The sequence below is a fragment of the Rhamphochromis longiceps genome, linkage group LG20 (assembly GCF_057381845.1).
Source record: "Rhamphochromis longiceps isolate RC_006_pf linkage group LG20, R_longiceps_female_GT1.1, whole genome shotgun sequence".
Classification (NCBI taxonomy): Eukaryota; Metazoa; Chordata; class Actinopteri; order Cichliformes; family Cichlidae; genus Rhamphochromis; species Rhamphochromis longiceps.
This window is the reverse complement of record NC_140576.1, coordinates 5,110,288-5,124,159: the sequence shown is the minus strand read 5'-3', so window position 1 is coordinate 5,124,159 and position 13,872 is coordinate 5,110,288. Positions and strand designations below refer to the sequence as shown.

Sequence of the window (13,872 nt, the reverse complement as noted above, 5' to 3'; positions counted from 1 at the left end):
TACTGTTACCTGAAGCTTCTACCGCAGAGCTCAAGCAGCAAATCGTATGCATTAGTGTAACTTATAGTTGAAGTGTGTCAGCAGCATTCAGCCGACGGGGTACGGTGACTTTACCGGTCGATCCGATGGTGACGTGTGATTAATGGCACAAGAAAAACCTGTCAGTTTACTAAGAACAAGATAAAAAAAAAGCTTCAACTTTTCCATCAGATTTATTTTTCTTACTCACATATTACATACAACAAAACTGTATTACAAACATCCTATGAATAACTTTCAGTTACACTGGTTATAAATGTTCTTGCATGAATGAGAAATTTACAGAAACATTGAACAAAATGCACGACGGAGAGCACAAGCGGCACCCGTGTCTCCTTTTTCTCATAGCTCTAAATATTTAACAAAAAAAGACATTTTTTCAGCCAGCTGAATGGTGCTATAAACATTCTTGACGGTTTGGGATAGAGGCACGCACCGACAGGCTGCTGGACCAGACAGACCAGCATCTGACAAAAGTATTGCAGCGATACCATCTAGTGGTGTAAATGCATACCCTGAGAGTACAGACGTTTCCACCTGAACCGAGTATATAAGCAACGGGGAAGATACCAGTCGCAACTCTCGGGGTGGGTTTCACAGTCAGGGTTTTACGCTGATAAATCTACTAATCTTCTAATTCTGGACCACCTCAAGATCCTCCTCCAACTCTTCATTCTTCTTCTCTCGTCTTTGAAACGTTCTTATAAACCTGCTTGCAGACTTGTCCTTCACAGAACAGCTCCTAAGGAGAAAAGGTCAGAAAAGTTTTAATAATTACATTTTATTTAAATATAACAGATTAAAATGAGTTCAATAATACATAGTTTTTAAATTCTGTGTATTATGTAGAATGTCCAAATTCACAGTCTTACCAGATGAAGCTTGTCATCTTCAATCCAGTGAGTCCATCCCCTGTTCTTCTTCTCTCCAGTCTGTTCACATATTAGTTTGTTCCCCTCCCATCTCACGAGTGACTGCACAGGTAACAGAGAAGCAAAAGCGTGAATCGCGACTCGTTTTTCAACATGCATAATATTCAAAGTGCATCAATTATCTATGAAACAAACCCTTCCAATTATGATATTTATGATACACTTTAGCCATTCCCATTCACCTTCAGGTGTCTGTTGTCTAGTCCCTTTGTAAACTCGTTAAATTCCTGGCCCACTTTGAAGGTGACCGTGTAGTTTCGGAAAGTGCTCGTGGTTTTGACGACGAACTGGTCCTCCTGCCGCTCAATTGTTTTCTTTAAGGTAAGTTTTGCAGCAATTTTTCGTAAGGAAGCGCTTATGCCTGGAAAAGTGGAAAAAGAAGTTGAATGATAAATAGCCCCGCTGCCGTGTTTTTCTACAAAAGTGCATTTTGAATGATGTGAATGCACATACTCTGGAGGGAAACAACACGCGGACTTACCCAGCGCAATCATGTAGTCGTCAAAGTTGACATTGCTGATCATCTCCCATTTGCCACTCAGGCTGGCAGGCATGCTGACGGACTTGACTTTTCCTTCTTTTGGGAAGCGTGTAAGTGCAAGGTGATCCTGAGCCGGTCAGGTGCAGACTGCTGAGAGGAGGCTGAGGCAAATGCTGTTTATATGAGATCAGGAGACTCAGAGGCAGGTGTGTCCTGTCACCTGAGGATGAGAGAGGTGAACTGATTTGTTCCAGAGTAAAGAAGAGGCCAGACGTGTCAGACTGGTGCAACAGTTCAGTTTAAACATGGCTGTGAAAATTTGCCCCAGGCATCACGCCTTTATGGCATTCAAATCCTAATGGTGCATGTTATCCAGAAGCAGTGTTTGGATTTGAATGATGGACTGAAAGGCTTTTATCCTTTTCTTTTAATAAAACAAAAATATACTCAGAATTAATCACTTGTACAATGATGGCAAAGCAGTCACTCTATTTCTGTTATATAACTGCAGTAAATACAGCCATGTGAAAAGAGATTTTACATGACTAAGTACACAAGCGAAATCCACCCTAATTGCTTCGATAGGAATTAAGAAGGTAAGCAGCAGCAAGGAGCAGCTGGAATCGTTGGAATCATCACCGGGACAAAGCCTCTTCTCTCTAAATAGAAAAAGGCAGCACAGCCATAGAAGAGTGGACCAAAGTTCCTCCACAACCATGTCACTTTCTGTTTGACTGAAAAATCAAACAGAAAGTTGTAACTTCCAAGTTACTGTTTCTAAAGGTGGTTCTACAAGCTAATATATATATATATATAGGTAATAATAATAACAATAATAATAATAATAGGTAATAATCATGGAATAGGGGCTGCACAGTCCTGTTGAAATCTTGATTTTTCACGACTGTAAATGTTATATTGACCGATTTGCACACTATACTTTTTACTGCACAGTTAGAGAAATCTTAAATTGTGATTATATGTATTTATCTCGTAGTGTAGTAGCTGGTAGGCATACATTATCTGGCACTTTATCTTTTTTTGTAATCTTTTTGTACTATGTGTGAATTTGCTGTGGCACTGGACTCTCTCTGAGTTTCAACAATCTACATATTCCCAGTTAAAAGAAAAAAAAAAAAATCATGCTCATCTCATTTAAGGTTTTATATTTATATAATAGTTTTATAGGGAGAGGGATTTCAATATTCCAGTCTAGACATAAACAGAATCAAACAGCTTCTGTTTCTTACAAACAGGGCTTACGTAAAAATGGCACACCTTTATGTGCAATGAGGAACATAGTGACACTCTTGCATTATCTGGCATGCAGTGTGAAAAGGATTGATGTAAGTCAAGTGTGGAAAAAATAAATAAATGAAACACAGGGCACTTATCCAAATACTTGCGTGTTGTTGTTGCTTCTTCTGACGGGGTGTCTTGTGACATGGGAAAACCACGTCAGGGTTTTTTCCCTGCCAACGCTCGAAATGTGCGTAAAGACAATGCAGACGTATTAACTGCTTAAATAAAACACAGAGGAGTTTGGGATGCTAGCTAAAACATACTCAGAGTAAATTGGTAGAAATAATAATGTTTTTCAAAACGAATCATAATAAAATTATTATTATTATTAAAATACTACTACTAATAATGATCAATTCTGATACTAATGATGATGTTCTGTGTTATATTCTAGTTTAAACCCCATTACTATAATCACATCTCTTCATTTGGCTGAAGTTTCGTTATTTCACCGGAAATCTAAAAGTAAGGATAATCCTGCGAGATAAGCATTTTCATCATGAAAGCAAAGCTAGGACTTTTTAAGGATTCTTATCTGTGCGATAAAAGCAACAATGAACGGCTCACAAGGTGGTAAACAAAGTGCTGTTTATTTCTAGAATATCACATATCATGTCTTTATCATCAGATCTGAAGAAGTGGGTATTTAAAGCATGGAAAAATACAGCTCTAGGTACAAAAACACGTTGACTAACAGGAGTGCGCTGAAGCCAGACATGGAAAGGATAATTGTGGTAAAACAAGTGTGATTCAATTAATTCTCTATGCACCATATTTCATCTAATAAAAACATCGTCGGCTCACCATTTCACAGTTGAATGTAAATCCTTTGATTGACTGGAAACACATTTATGTGACCGCTCATCTATATGATCTGCTGCTCAGTTATTTTGTGATCTTGTGTATTTTTCCACACACGCAAACAAAAAGTTCTGGCAAAGTGAAACTGTTACTAAATCACTTCACTCAACAACCTGAAACACACCCATTCTTAGAAAAGACCCCTGTTCAGTGCAGGCACTGTCGGAAGCTTGAATTATGTGAATTTGTGTTTTGTTTTAAATTCACAGTCAAATTTCCTCAACTTGAGGAAGCGCCCGTGTACCTCTGGAGGGGCGCTAGAACCACATCTGCGTTTTTCTGCTCGCTCTCAGAGCTGTACAGGCCGTGCTCTTTGATGTAGTGAATGACGCTGTCTGCCAGAAGGTATCTGACGCTCTGGCCGCGCCGCAGCGACCGCCGCACATGAGTGGCTGAGATGTCGTTAGTCACCCATTCGCGGACGATATGGATGTTCTTGCGATACTTCCACAGCAAGTCTGACTGGTGGATGAACTTGTGTGGATCGCTGTTGCTGCGGGTGATGCAAACCAAACCGTGGCGGCCCACGATCTCTGCGATATCCTCCTGCTTCCACATGTTGGGAATCCCAAAAGACTCGAGGACGTCAGCCCCGCACAGCAACATCAGCTGAAGCTCATCTGAGCACAGAGAAACAAGTTTGTCAGCACAACACAAGAGTCAACTAATCCACACTGTGCATATGCTTCAGGTCAAAAATTTTAGAACCCCCCAATTCTTCCAGTTTTTTATTGAAATTTAAGCAGTTTAATGTCTCGTTGAGATTAAAGCATAGAACAACCATGGAATCCATTTATAAATCAAAATGTAATCTAAACTTTTCATCAAAGTAGTCACCTTTGGCAGAGAGAACAGCTAAAAACACTCATGGCATTATCTCTACAATGCCATCTATCCATCCGTCCAGCCGCATGAAAGTGAAACTCTCGGTTTACCAGTCAATCGACGTCCCTGTCCTCTACTATGGTCGCGAGCTCTGGGTAGTGACTGAAAGAATGAGATCGCGTATACAAGCGGCGAAAATGAGCTCAGCCACCTGAGAATGGCTCAGAGTAGAGTCACTACTCCTCCACATCAAAAGAAGTCAGTTGAGGTGGTTCAAGCATCTGGCAAGGATGCCTACTGGCCAACTCCAGAATGAGGCCCAGGGGCAGACCCAGGACCTGCTGGAGACACAGAGGCCTAGAAATGCCTCTGTGTTCCTCGGGATAAGCTGGAGGTGGCGGCTGGAGAGAGGGAGGTCTGGGCATCCTTGCTTAGGCTACTGTGCCCACGACCGTGCCATGGATAAGGAGAAGAAAATGGATGGATGGAAGTTTTTCCCAGCTGTGTTGCAGAAGTTCCCATAAATGCATGGCACTTTTAGGATGGAGAGTGTGCTGGCCATTCCATTCTTGTTTCTTTTTCCTACTGTAGTTCCGGCACAGCTTGGACTTATGTTTTGGGTTTTTATCTTGGTGTAGGATGAACCCCTGACCAACTAGGTGCATACCAGAGGGTACTGCATGGCAATGCAGAACCATTTTGGTTCAAGGTGCCTCTAAATCTGTACATGTCACCAACATCCCGAGACCATCACGCTTCCTCCTCATATTTAAAAGTTGATGTCACACTCAACATGTTTTTTCTTGTTCAAAAGTAGGTTGGTAGGACCAACCGTCAAAGCTCGATCAACCTCCTTTGCTGCGGAACAGGTTTAAGTTCTTAATCCATTTCCTGTTCTCTAAAAAAGGCTGTTGTATATTTCTGAAATATGTATTTTTTTAGTTTTAGGTAACATTACACTATTTTAAGCTATTCGTTGGACTTGAGCTGCTTGAATTTCAATTTAAAGAATGGAAGAATTGGGGTCTTCTTAAAGTTTGGACCATTAGTGTATTCACTATCTGTCATGGGGCAGAACAGTGCATATGTGACTGCCTGAAATTGACACACATGAAATCAAATTCTATTTATTTCAGCTTCTACATCAGTTGAGTTTGAAGGTGTGGAATAACAAAGAAGTGCGCTTACTGGAACTTGCCTACATTAGCTGCGAATAAGAACACACCCAAATGTCCTAATGAATTGTCAGTGGTCACGTTGCACTGCAGATCATTGCAGGGTTGAAATTTTGATGAGGAAAGAGGGTGATTCATAGAATAAAGAAGAAGATATTCAGTTCTGCTGCACTGGTTTTAAACTGAACTGCTGACATCTTAACCCTGTAATGCCAAGTGTAACGTATTTGATACATGAGATTTTGTGACCTCTGCATCTTCTGTTTTCCATTTTTTTTCCTGAATAAATTGGACAGTAAGTATTTAAGTAATACATTGCACAAAAATGCCAACTGTAGCTCACATATAACTCATATATGCAAACTGATAAAATTGATATTTAATACATTTTTTGTCAGAATATTCTGGCAATTACACTTCATGGTTCAAGCTTTACAGGGTTAAGCGATGCTAGTAGAACTTAAATGCAAAGCATAGTATGCAATTCAACCTGCCAGCTTTTACAATGCACCTTCAGCAAAAATTCAAGTGCTTCCATAATGCATATTTTTCCCTTCCATCCCCCAGAGGCTCAGCTCGTGCTGTTAACACCACACCTGTGTATCCACACCCTAAACCCATTCTCTTGTCAGTTAAGCTGCAAACAGGAAAATCCTGACAACTACGTTTGTTGCATGGCTCGTTTGATGGACAAGAAAAGTTACAGACAATGACAGGGAGGTAAATGTATGGCATGACATACCTCTGTCTTTGTGATGATTCTCTTCTATGCGCCTCTTTTTTGCATACTTGATCGTGTCCACATCATCGATGTTCTGCTCTGATGCAAGAAGCTCCTCATAGTGATGCCTGTAAATTTACAAATTGGAATCAAAGATTTTTATCAAGCAAAAACCACGCTGAGTGTATACTATATTTACAGTTTGCTATAAAGTGGAAAAAGGCTACTATTGGTAGTTGTCAATCAGCAAAATAATGCTCCAAAATCCAATTCTCGTTATGCTAAATGCATTTGATCTCATTATTAAACTGTTTTTGTGCCTTTTATGGGTTTTTTTCTTCAAGTCTGTGAGGCTGCAGTTTTATTTCAGATTCTTTTCACCATCAGCATTTAATAATTTCAGCCTTCAACTTAAACAATTAAGGAATTTTGATTGACTTTGTCTGATTCTATCTTGTTTGAACTGCACCTGCAAAGTTCTGGGAAGTATTCGGCAAATCATAACATGTATCAAGTATCATACCAGTGAAGGCTCTCACATTTCCTGCCTTGCATTTCTTCCTTTTCCTGCTGCCACAGGAAAACAGATGACAAAGATTCTAAATAATGATTTCATTTATGTGAGGCATAATGATGTTAATTATCTAATATCTAATTAAGCCTGCACAAGTTTAATTTTAATCCCTAAGGTTTAAATCAAACCTCTATAATGGATTTTGTTACTTTAAGAATTAATTTATCTAGAACACACACACACACACACACACACACACACACACACACACACACACACACACACATCAAATCTAAAGCAAAGCAAAAGCACTCAGACGCAAGAAATGTCAACTCACCGAACTACTTTAGCCGTTTCCACCCACTCTGGCTGCAAACTCTCCCAGGAATCCACCATAACCCAGTCTGAGCTTTCGGTAGCCAATCGAGTCATCTCCAGACGGTGGCAGGATTCAATCAAGCCCTTTTTCTTATATGCATCACCCACTGGAGAGATGATTCCTCTCACCACCTTATACTGACCTTACGCACAAAAGAAGACACGTGTTTAAGTACTGGTCAGGTAAAATATTATATTTGAATTATTAGACTTTATTGGACAGAACAGTAGAGTAGAGAAGAAAGGTGGAAGAGAGCACAAGGGAAATGACACACGGGAAACTAAGCAGAATAGAATCCAGGCAGCCACAGCCGAAACAAAGACAGAATCAAAGAAATCAGCATTTACTGAATAAATAATTGGTTCTAGCTCGATAGTGTAGTGGTTTACACATTAGCCTAACAAACAAAAGATCCCTGGTTTGATCCCAGGTCTGCCAAATCAAAATATGTGGTGAAATGCAAAGTCATTCCAGCTGGAGGGGTCAGGAAGGGGATCTGGCATAAAACTCCCAAATCAAGTATGAGGCACAACCTAATAGTGTCTATTAATAATATAATAATGCAATATTAAAACACTGCCAGCTTTTCTGTACTGTCATATTAATCAATTTACAAAAGCATAATTCCTTCTTGAACTATTTTGTATCTGGGCTTTTGGTATAACAATTTTATCCAAAACACTTGTCTCTCCAATGTACTAATTCACAATCCCTTTTTACGACAAAGCTACCCCTTTCACTTAATTTTTGCACATCTATCCATCTTCTTCCAATTTATCCATTTCAGGATTGCAGGGTACATCCTGGGTAGATTGCAAATATGTTGCAGGGGTAACATATAGAAACAGAGAACCCTTCATGCACACATTTGCACCTACAGTAAGTTTAGAATCATCCCATGCATGTCTCTGCGTTGGGTGACTGTGGGAGAAAGCTGGAGTACCCAGAATTAAAGCTGGAGTATCATTCATTCATTAAAAAAAAAAAGAAAAGAATGGATGATAAAGGTGGAGATGCATCACACTAAAAGATCCAATTTTCATGTAACTCAACCTGTGTCTTCCAGGTGATCTCGTGCCAGTTCAAACATCCTCATGTGCATGTTGGTGATGGGGTTGAAGGACCCGCAGGCCAGCAGGACCACTTTGGTTATACTGTGACCCTCCATGGCTCATACTGGAGCTGGGTTTGCACAAACAAGGAGAAGAAACGAAGACTGATTAAGACTTGGCTGATCACATGTCGAGAATCGCTTTGTGGGGGGCGGAAACAGTATATTTGTATCAAGAGAGTAGTTTAACCTCGTAAATACAGTCTGTGAGCTTCATAAAGTGGAACTACAAACGTAAAGAAAACTAAAGCTCGACGCTTTATCTATGTTAAACGTTAGCATTCGACTATAACAAGTAGCTAACTTTAGCTTATCTATTGAGCACACAGCGCGAGCCTCTTTTTACGTCCAAGATTCACGTACGGGACCCTTAAACAGACAAAACATGAACTCGGTGCTTAACTTAAAAGCAAATTATGCGTTTTTAATATAATGTCAAATAATGTAGTCATTGTAGTACCAAGACAAACAGCTACAGATACCATTTGTGTTTCACCCGCTTCCTCCTTTGACGTCACGGACTACGCTGTAAAATCCACTAATCCGATTGGACACAATCGACAAGGAAGCGGTGAGCCGCACCCGCTCTGGTGGTGCTGCGTTCACAATCACAAATTCCCCAAATCCCAAACGTCTCGACTAATAGTAAACGTGTTATAGCCGTATTTTAAGTAATTATTTTTAATTTTCCTCTAGAACGGCTACCTTCTTTAATTTACGACAAACTCTTGAGCAAATGCTAACATTCTACTAAGGCTGATTTGCAGCTGTTTACAAAGAAATTCCCGGTAAGATGTTTTCCTTTAGCATGTACGCTAGCTGTTTAGCTAACAAAACAACTTGGACTGTTTGCATGAACTTCCAACACACAGATACATTTATCTTATCAGTGTAGTCGCCAAAGAGACTGTTAGATCCGATAAAGTGTTGTGTCTTTTTTCACTAACAGCTCTGCTCTCATCGAGTGGAAATAGCACGTTAGGTCATCTTTGAGTTATCTGTGAAGTACATCAGCAACAAAACCTAACGTGACCTGTTGTTTGGTGCCAGTTCTCTCAGTTCCCGTAGGAAAAATAGGATTTTAACTGAAGATGGCCTCTCGAGGGAAATCAGAAACTGGAAAATTGAGGCAAAATATGGAGGAACAACTTGACAGACTAATGCAGCAGCTTCAGGACCTGGAGGAATGCAGGTGTAGTACAGAAAAAGAAAAACAATAAACTCCTCTTGTGTGCTTTTGTATATGAAAATCTGGCATGCAGTACCTGAAGAATAACAAAGAGAATAAAAAAACAGTGAGTAAATAAATGCTTCTCTATTCTTTTGTTGTGTCTCAGTTTTGATTCCTTCATTTGTTTATTCCAGAGAAGATCTGGATGAGGAAGAGTACGAAGAGACAAAGAAGGAAACTTTGGAGCAGCTGGGTGAATTCAATGACTCCTTGAAGAAAATAATGTCAGGAGATATGACACTTGTGGATGAACTCAGTGGGATGCAACTGGTATGGACAATTAATGTGCTACTACTGTGTATTAGGAGTGCATTAAATAGGTTATAGCACATTGATTAAGAAAACTGTTGATTAGTAAAATGTCAGAACGTTCAGATGTTTCTGTCTTCATCAGGCGATCCAAGCTGCCATCAGCCAAGCCTTCAAAACCCCGGAGGTGATACGACTTTTTGCTAAGAAGCAGCCAGGACAGCTGAGAAGCAGACTGGCAGAGGTTTGCAATGTCAAATATATATTGTATAATATACACACACACACACACACACACACACACACACACACACACACACACACACACACACACACACACGCGCGCACACACACACACACAGAGTTGTGATAAGAAGTTTACACACCCTCATCATGTGCATGAATATCATGTTAATTTGGGGCATTTAATGATTTCTTTGATGTTTCATTTTTACTTTCTGTATTAATGACTTGGAAAAACATGAATTGTGTGCACAAGATTGAATTTAATTTGGATTTTCTCTAAACCATACAGTCTCAAACATAAACATACATTCCCACTAATATTTGATTAAATTGTCATCTCCACTTTTGCTTAACATCAACAATCTTCTGGCATACTTCTTGCTGCATATCTGACCGATCTTCTCGGCAGTGTTGGCAGAATCCATTTAAATTGGTCGGTTTCCTGGCACAGACACGACTTTTAAATGCAGTCCATACATTTTCAACAAGAATGGGGTCGGGGCTTTGGGAAGGTCATTCCAAAAGCTTAATGTTAGCCTGTTTTATCCAAACTGAAACCAGTTCTGATGTGTGTTTGGGATTATTGCTCTGATCACGTGTTGTGTTCATTTGAGGTGAAGTTGAAGAATTTAGAGGTATTCCTCATCCTTCATTATTCCATCCACTTTGTCCACTTATTGAAAGATTTAAGTGAGTACATGTCTATATTTAAACCTATTATTTCACCCTGTGTGGATTGGAGGAAATCCCCCAAAAAATTCAAACTTGTTTTAAAATTCTTCTTGCTTAATATCATGAAAGATGTTTGCTGGAAGAACAGTTCAAAGAAATTATCAAAAGCCCCAAATTGCCATGATTGCACACGCATTTCTGACCACAACAGCAGAGTTCAGTCACACCTCAGTGTTTATGTGTGGATTCATTTGCCGACCGGTGTGTGGCATACTGTGCAGATGGACCGCGATGTGATGGTGGGAAAACTGTCACGGGACGTGTACACGCAGCAGAAAATGGAAATCCTCACTGCCTTGAGAAAACTGGGGGAGAAGGTGAGGAGCACTCAGAGCACACATGATTATCCACAGAATTGAGGATGATTCAGCGGCTTGTGCTACGTAAAGTCTGAAATGATTCATTTCAGTCATGCAGCCCTCACTAGCTGCCTCAAATCTTTCCTTTCATTCATGTTGTAATTATGTGACAGCTCACCCCAGAAGACGAGACGTTCCTCACTGAAAACGCCACAGCGACCCTGAGCCAGTTTGAAAAAGTGACTGCAAACCAAGGTGAGCATAAAGATGATTTTACTACAAAACTGATACTTTCTCAGATATTTCTGTTGACCTCATTTTGCTTTCTTTTTTCCAGGGTCCGAAGACAAAATAATGGCTTTAGCTAGCTCTGGTGTGAAAACAAAGTCATAGCAGTTCTGCAAAAAAAAAAAAAGTGTGTTTTTAATGAAGACAAAAATGTGCCATCCGATTATGGATTTTCTAAACAATCAGTGCGCTTTTAAGTGCTACTGCAGACGCTGACACTTTTAACAGTATTGTTTTATATGTACACGTCAATCTTTGTAAATGTCTTTTAATCGTCCAGATAAAGTGTAAAAATGTATTTTAGGTACGAGCGTGTGATTTGCTAAAAGGTGCGTGAATGTAGAGGACGGCGCAGACAGTTTGTTATTATGATCTTGTGGTTTGTGCAGTGATTCTTTATTCCAAAATTTCAATATTCAACAGTGCTGTTTTTAGGATGCAGTTTTCCTTCAGGGTGTATTTTTATTTCAGCTAAAACTGTGCCGTCACTTGTGTGCAGGTGAGATGTAGAGTCTGATATCTTCAGTAAAACTCGATGAGTCTTTCACCAGTTTAGTTGAAATGTGCTGAGTCTGCAGGGTGGATTAGAGCAGCCGTCGTCCAACAATATGAGAATCATAGTTTTATTAATAGTGTGGGTCTTCGGTCTGTTCATGGAGAAAATACAGAGAAAATACAAAGATTTTACAGGATGAAGTAATGAATCGAGACGCTTTACCACTATTCAGTGTCACTTGGGTGTTTCCATTATTTTAATGAGTCCTCTATGCATTTATTATCATGCAACTCAAACTGATGACTGTAGTTTCATGTTGACAGTGATGAAGTTTGATAGTTTTTAAACTCGCATCAGAGTCTGTGTAGAAGTGAATGTCACAATGTTTACAGCATTAATCTTGATATTCTTGCTACTTTTAATGTGAGTAAAAATAAAACTAACAACAGGCTTCATGTTTTATTTCCCACCATGTACACTCACCTGCCACTATGTACACCTGTTCAGCTGCTCATCAGCATTAATATTTTATCAGCCAATCACATTGCATGTAGGCATGTTAGCATGGTCAAACAGAGTACCGTGAACAGTATAAAAGCATGGATCTGATTGGGCTGCTGCTGGTGGTGTAATGGTGTGGGGGATATTTTCTTCACACATTTTGGGCATCAAATAAACACCACAGCTTACCTGAGTGTTACTGCAGGCCATGTCCGTCACTTTATGACCACCGTGTATCCGTCTTGAATCTTTGCCGAAAGAATTAAGGTAATTCTGAAGGCAAGGAGGGTCCAACTTGATACTAGCAAGTCAAATCTAATAAAGTATCTCATGAGTGTATACACTGTTACATTCGTGGATGCTCATTTTAAACATGGGCAAAGTCTGAAATAATGAGATTGGCAAACATACGTGTCGTCCCGGAGTGCCTAAAGCTTCAAACTGCTCTCAAGGTTCACTTCACACAGTTTTCAAATCTTGTCTCTGTATGATGTCACTGAGAGTGGGTATCATAAATATGCTCTGAGCACAGGAGGCCCACCCACCTGCTGTTCAAACCCGTTTTTGAGGGGCAGCCAATTCTAAGAAAGGGAACTGAAAAATATACCCAAGCATTAAGGCCTTACTGGTATTACTGGTGGTTCTACTATACACAGTTTGAAATGTGAATCATGCAAAGCAGCCCTGGTAGAGCGCACGAATAAAAGCATGGAGTTGAAAAGGAGCATAATAAATCCACCAGCTCTATATTTTATCGTGGAGCTGTAGCAGATCTCAGTTTCACCACCAGAGGGCAACAGTGCTCAATATTTACAAAAAAAAAAAAAAAGACTCTCAGCACCACCCAGGGTGTGTTCCCATGCTGTGCACCGGCACCATGTTTACACTAGAGAATACAATGAAGGAAAACAAGAGCAGACAGAAGTTATACCCCATCTCATCTTCCTTTATTTTGTTTACGAGCAAGCATCAACCTCACTACATTTGCCTTTCAACTGGTAGAAAAGAGAGCAGCTCCAACAAGCACAAAGGAAACATCCAACCACGCTGAAAACACCGTCACCGTCCATTTTGAGCAGATTTTAAAACAAAGAAGAAGAAAAAAAAAATTCTTGAGTGTCATGGATGTGTGAAACAGACAATCTGAGAATCAGTAGTGTATCACGTCTCCTTTCTCACTCCGGTCTCATAGGCCCACGTGGAGCGTACACACACACTTGTGGTTCATGCAAAGTCAATATACCCCCACCCACCTGTCCATCCACCCACCCTTCCTTACTTCATCTTGATGTTGTTACAGTATGGTTGCATTTCAGATTGTTAGGCAGTGACATTCATTGGGGGCGCACCAGAAAGCAAACGAGATGCTAGTGAACCTTTCAACTGTAGCTGAAATGTGGACATGAAGTGTTTGACACAATGAAACCGTGAGAATTGCGTCACCGACAGGCATATATACTCTTGTGAAATTTCATGCTGCCCTAAAAAAA

At 40.0% G+C, this 13,872-nt stretch overlaps 3 protein-coding genes across 5 annotated transcripts; 1 reads left to right on the top strand and 2 right to left on the bottom strand.

Moving 5' to 3' along the window:
* Positions 1-205: 205 nt before the first annotated feature.
* rbp7a (retinol binding protein 7a, cellular) lies at positions 206-1,658 on the bottom strand. The gene is made up of 4 exons (XM_085395092.1): positions 1,453-1,658; positions 1,154-1,332; positions 912-1,013; positions 206-781 (listed from the first exon to the last, which is right to left on the bottom strand). The coding sequence occupies exons 1-4, from the start codon at positions 1,523-1,525 to the stop codon at positions 710-712; spliced, it is 426 nt and encodes a 141-aa protein (XP_085251218.1). The 5' UTR covers positions 1,526-1,658; the 3' UTR covers positions 206-709.
* Positions 1,659-3,320: 1,662 nt separating this feature from the next.
* Positions 3,321-8,877, bottom strand: nmnat1 (nicotinamide nucleotide adenylyltransferase 1). 3 transcript variants are annotated; one of them, XM_085395088.1, is made up of 5 exons: positions 8,823-8,877; positions 8,283-8,411; positions 7,188-7,371; positions 6,358-6,464; positions 3,321-4,235 (listed from the first exon to the last, which is right to left on the bottom strand). In XM_085395088.1, the coding sequence occupies exons 2-5, from the start codon at positions 8,395-8,397 to the stop codon at positions 3,835-3,837; spliced, it is 807 nt and encodes a 268-aa protein (XP_085251214.1). In that variant the 5' UTR covers positions 8,398-8,411; positions 8,823-8,877; the 3' UTR covers positions 3,321-3,834. The 3 variants fall into 3 exon arrangements, with proteins under 3 accessions (XP_085251214.1, XP_085251215.1, XP_085251216.1); XM_085395089.1 differs by having other exon boundaries at positions 8,801-8,858; XM_085395090.1 differs by lacking the exon at positions 8,823-8,877 and adding an exon at positions 8,531-8,762.
* Positions 8,878-8,951: 74 nt separating this feature from the next.
* lzic (leucine zipper and CTNNBIP1 domain containing) lies at positions 8,952-11,679 on the top strand. The gene is made up of 7 exons (XM_085395091.1): positions 8,952-9,128; positions 9,391-9,532; positions 9,706-9,841; positions 9,966-10,064; positions 11,020-11,115; positions 11,271-11,352; positions 11,435-11,679. The coding sequence occupies exons 2-7, from the start codon at positions 9,432-9,434 to the stop codon at positions 11,488-11,490; spliced, it is 570 nt and encodes a 189-aa protein (XP_085251217.1). The 5' UTR covers positions 8,952-9,128; positions 9,391-9,431; the 3' UTR covers positions 11,491-11,679.
* Positions 11,680-13,872: the final 2,193 nt, after the last annotated feature.

Excerpts from the sequence above, each read along its gene's own strand:
- rbp7a (XM_085395092.1), bottom strand. The coding sequence starts at position 1,525 with ATGCCTGCCAGCCTGAGTGGCAAATGGGAGATGATCAGCAATGTCAAC. Across the intron at positions 1,333-1,452 it reads CGACTACATGATTGCGCTGG|GCATAAGCGCTTCCTTACGA; the intron begins GTAAGTCCGCGT and ends CCACTTTTCCAG. Across the intron at positions 1,014-1,153 it reads TAGACAACAGACACCTGAAG|TCACTCGTGAGATGGGAGGG; the intron begins GTGAATGGGAAT and ends TTACCTGTGCAG.
- nmnat1 (XM_085395088.1), bottom strand. The coding sequence starts at position 8,397 with ATGGAGGGTCACAGTATAACCAAAGTGGTCCTGCTGGCCTGCGGGTCC. Across the intron at positions 6,465-7,187 it reads GAAACGGCTAAAGTAGTTCG|GCATCACTATGAGGAGCTTC; the intron begins GTGAGTTGACAT and ends GTAAATTTACAG. Across the intron at positions 4,236-6,357 it reads GAATCATCACAAAGACAGAG|ATGAGCTTCAGCTGATGTTG; the intron begins GTATGTCATGCC and ends CTCTGTGCTCAG.
- lzic (XM_085395091.1), top strand. The coding sequence starts at position 9,432 with ATGGCCTCTCGAGGGAAATCAGAAACTGGAAAATTGAGGCAAAATATG. Across the intron at positions 9,533-9,705 it reads CAGGACCTGGAGGAATGCAG|AGAAGATCTGGATGAGGAAG; the intron begins GTGTAGTACAGA and ends TGTTTATTCCAG. Across the intron at positions 9,842-9,965 it reads AACTCAGTGGGATGCAACTG|GCGATCCAAGCTGCCATCAG; the intron begins GTATGGACAATT and ends TGTCTTCATCAG.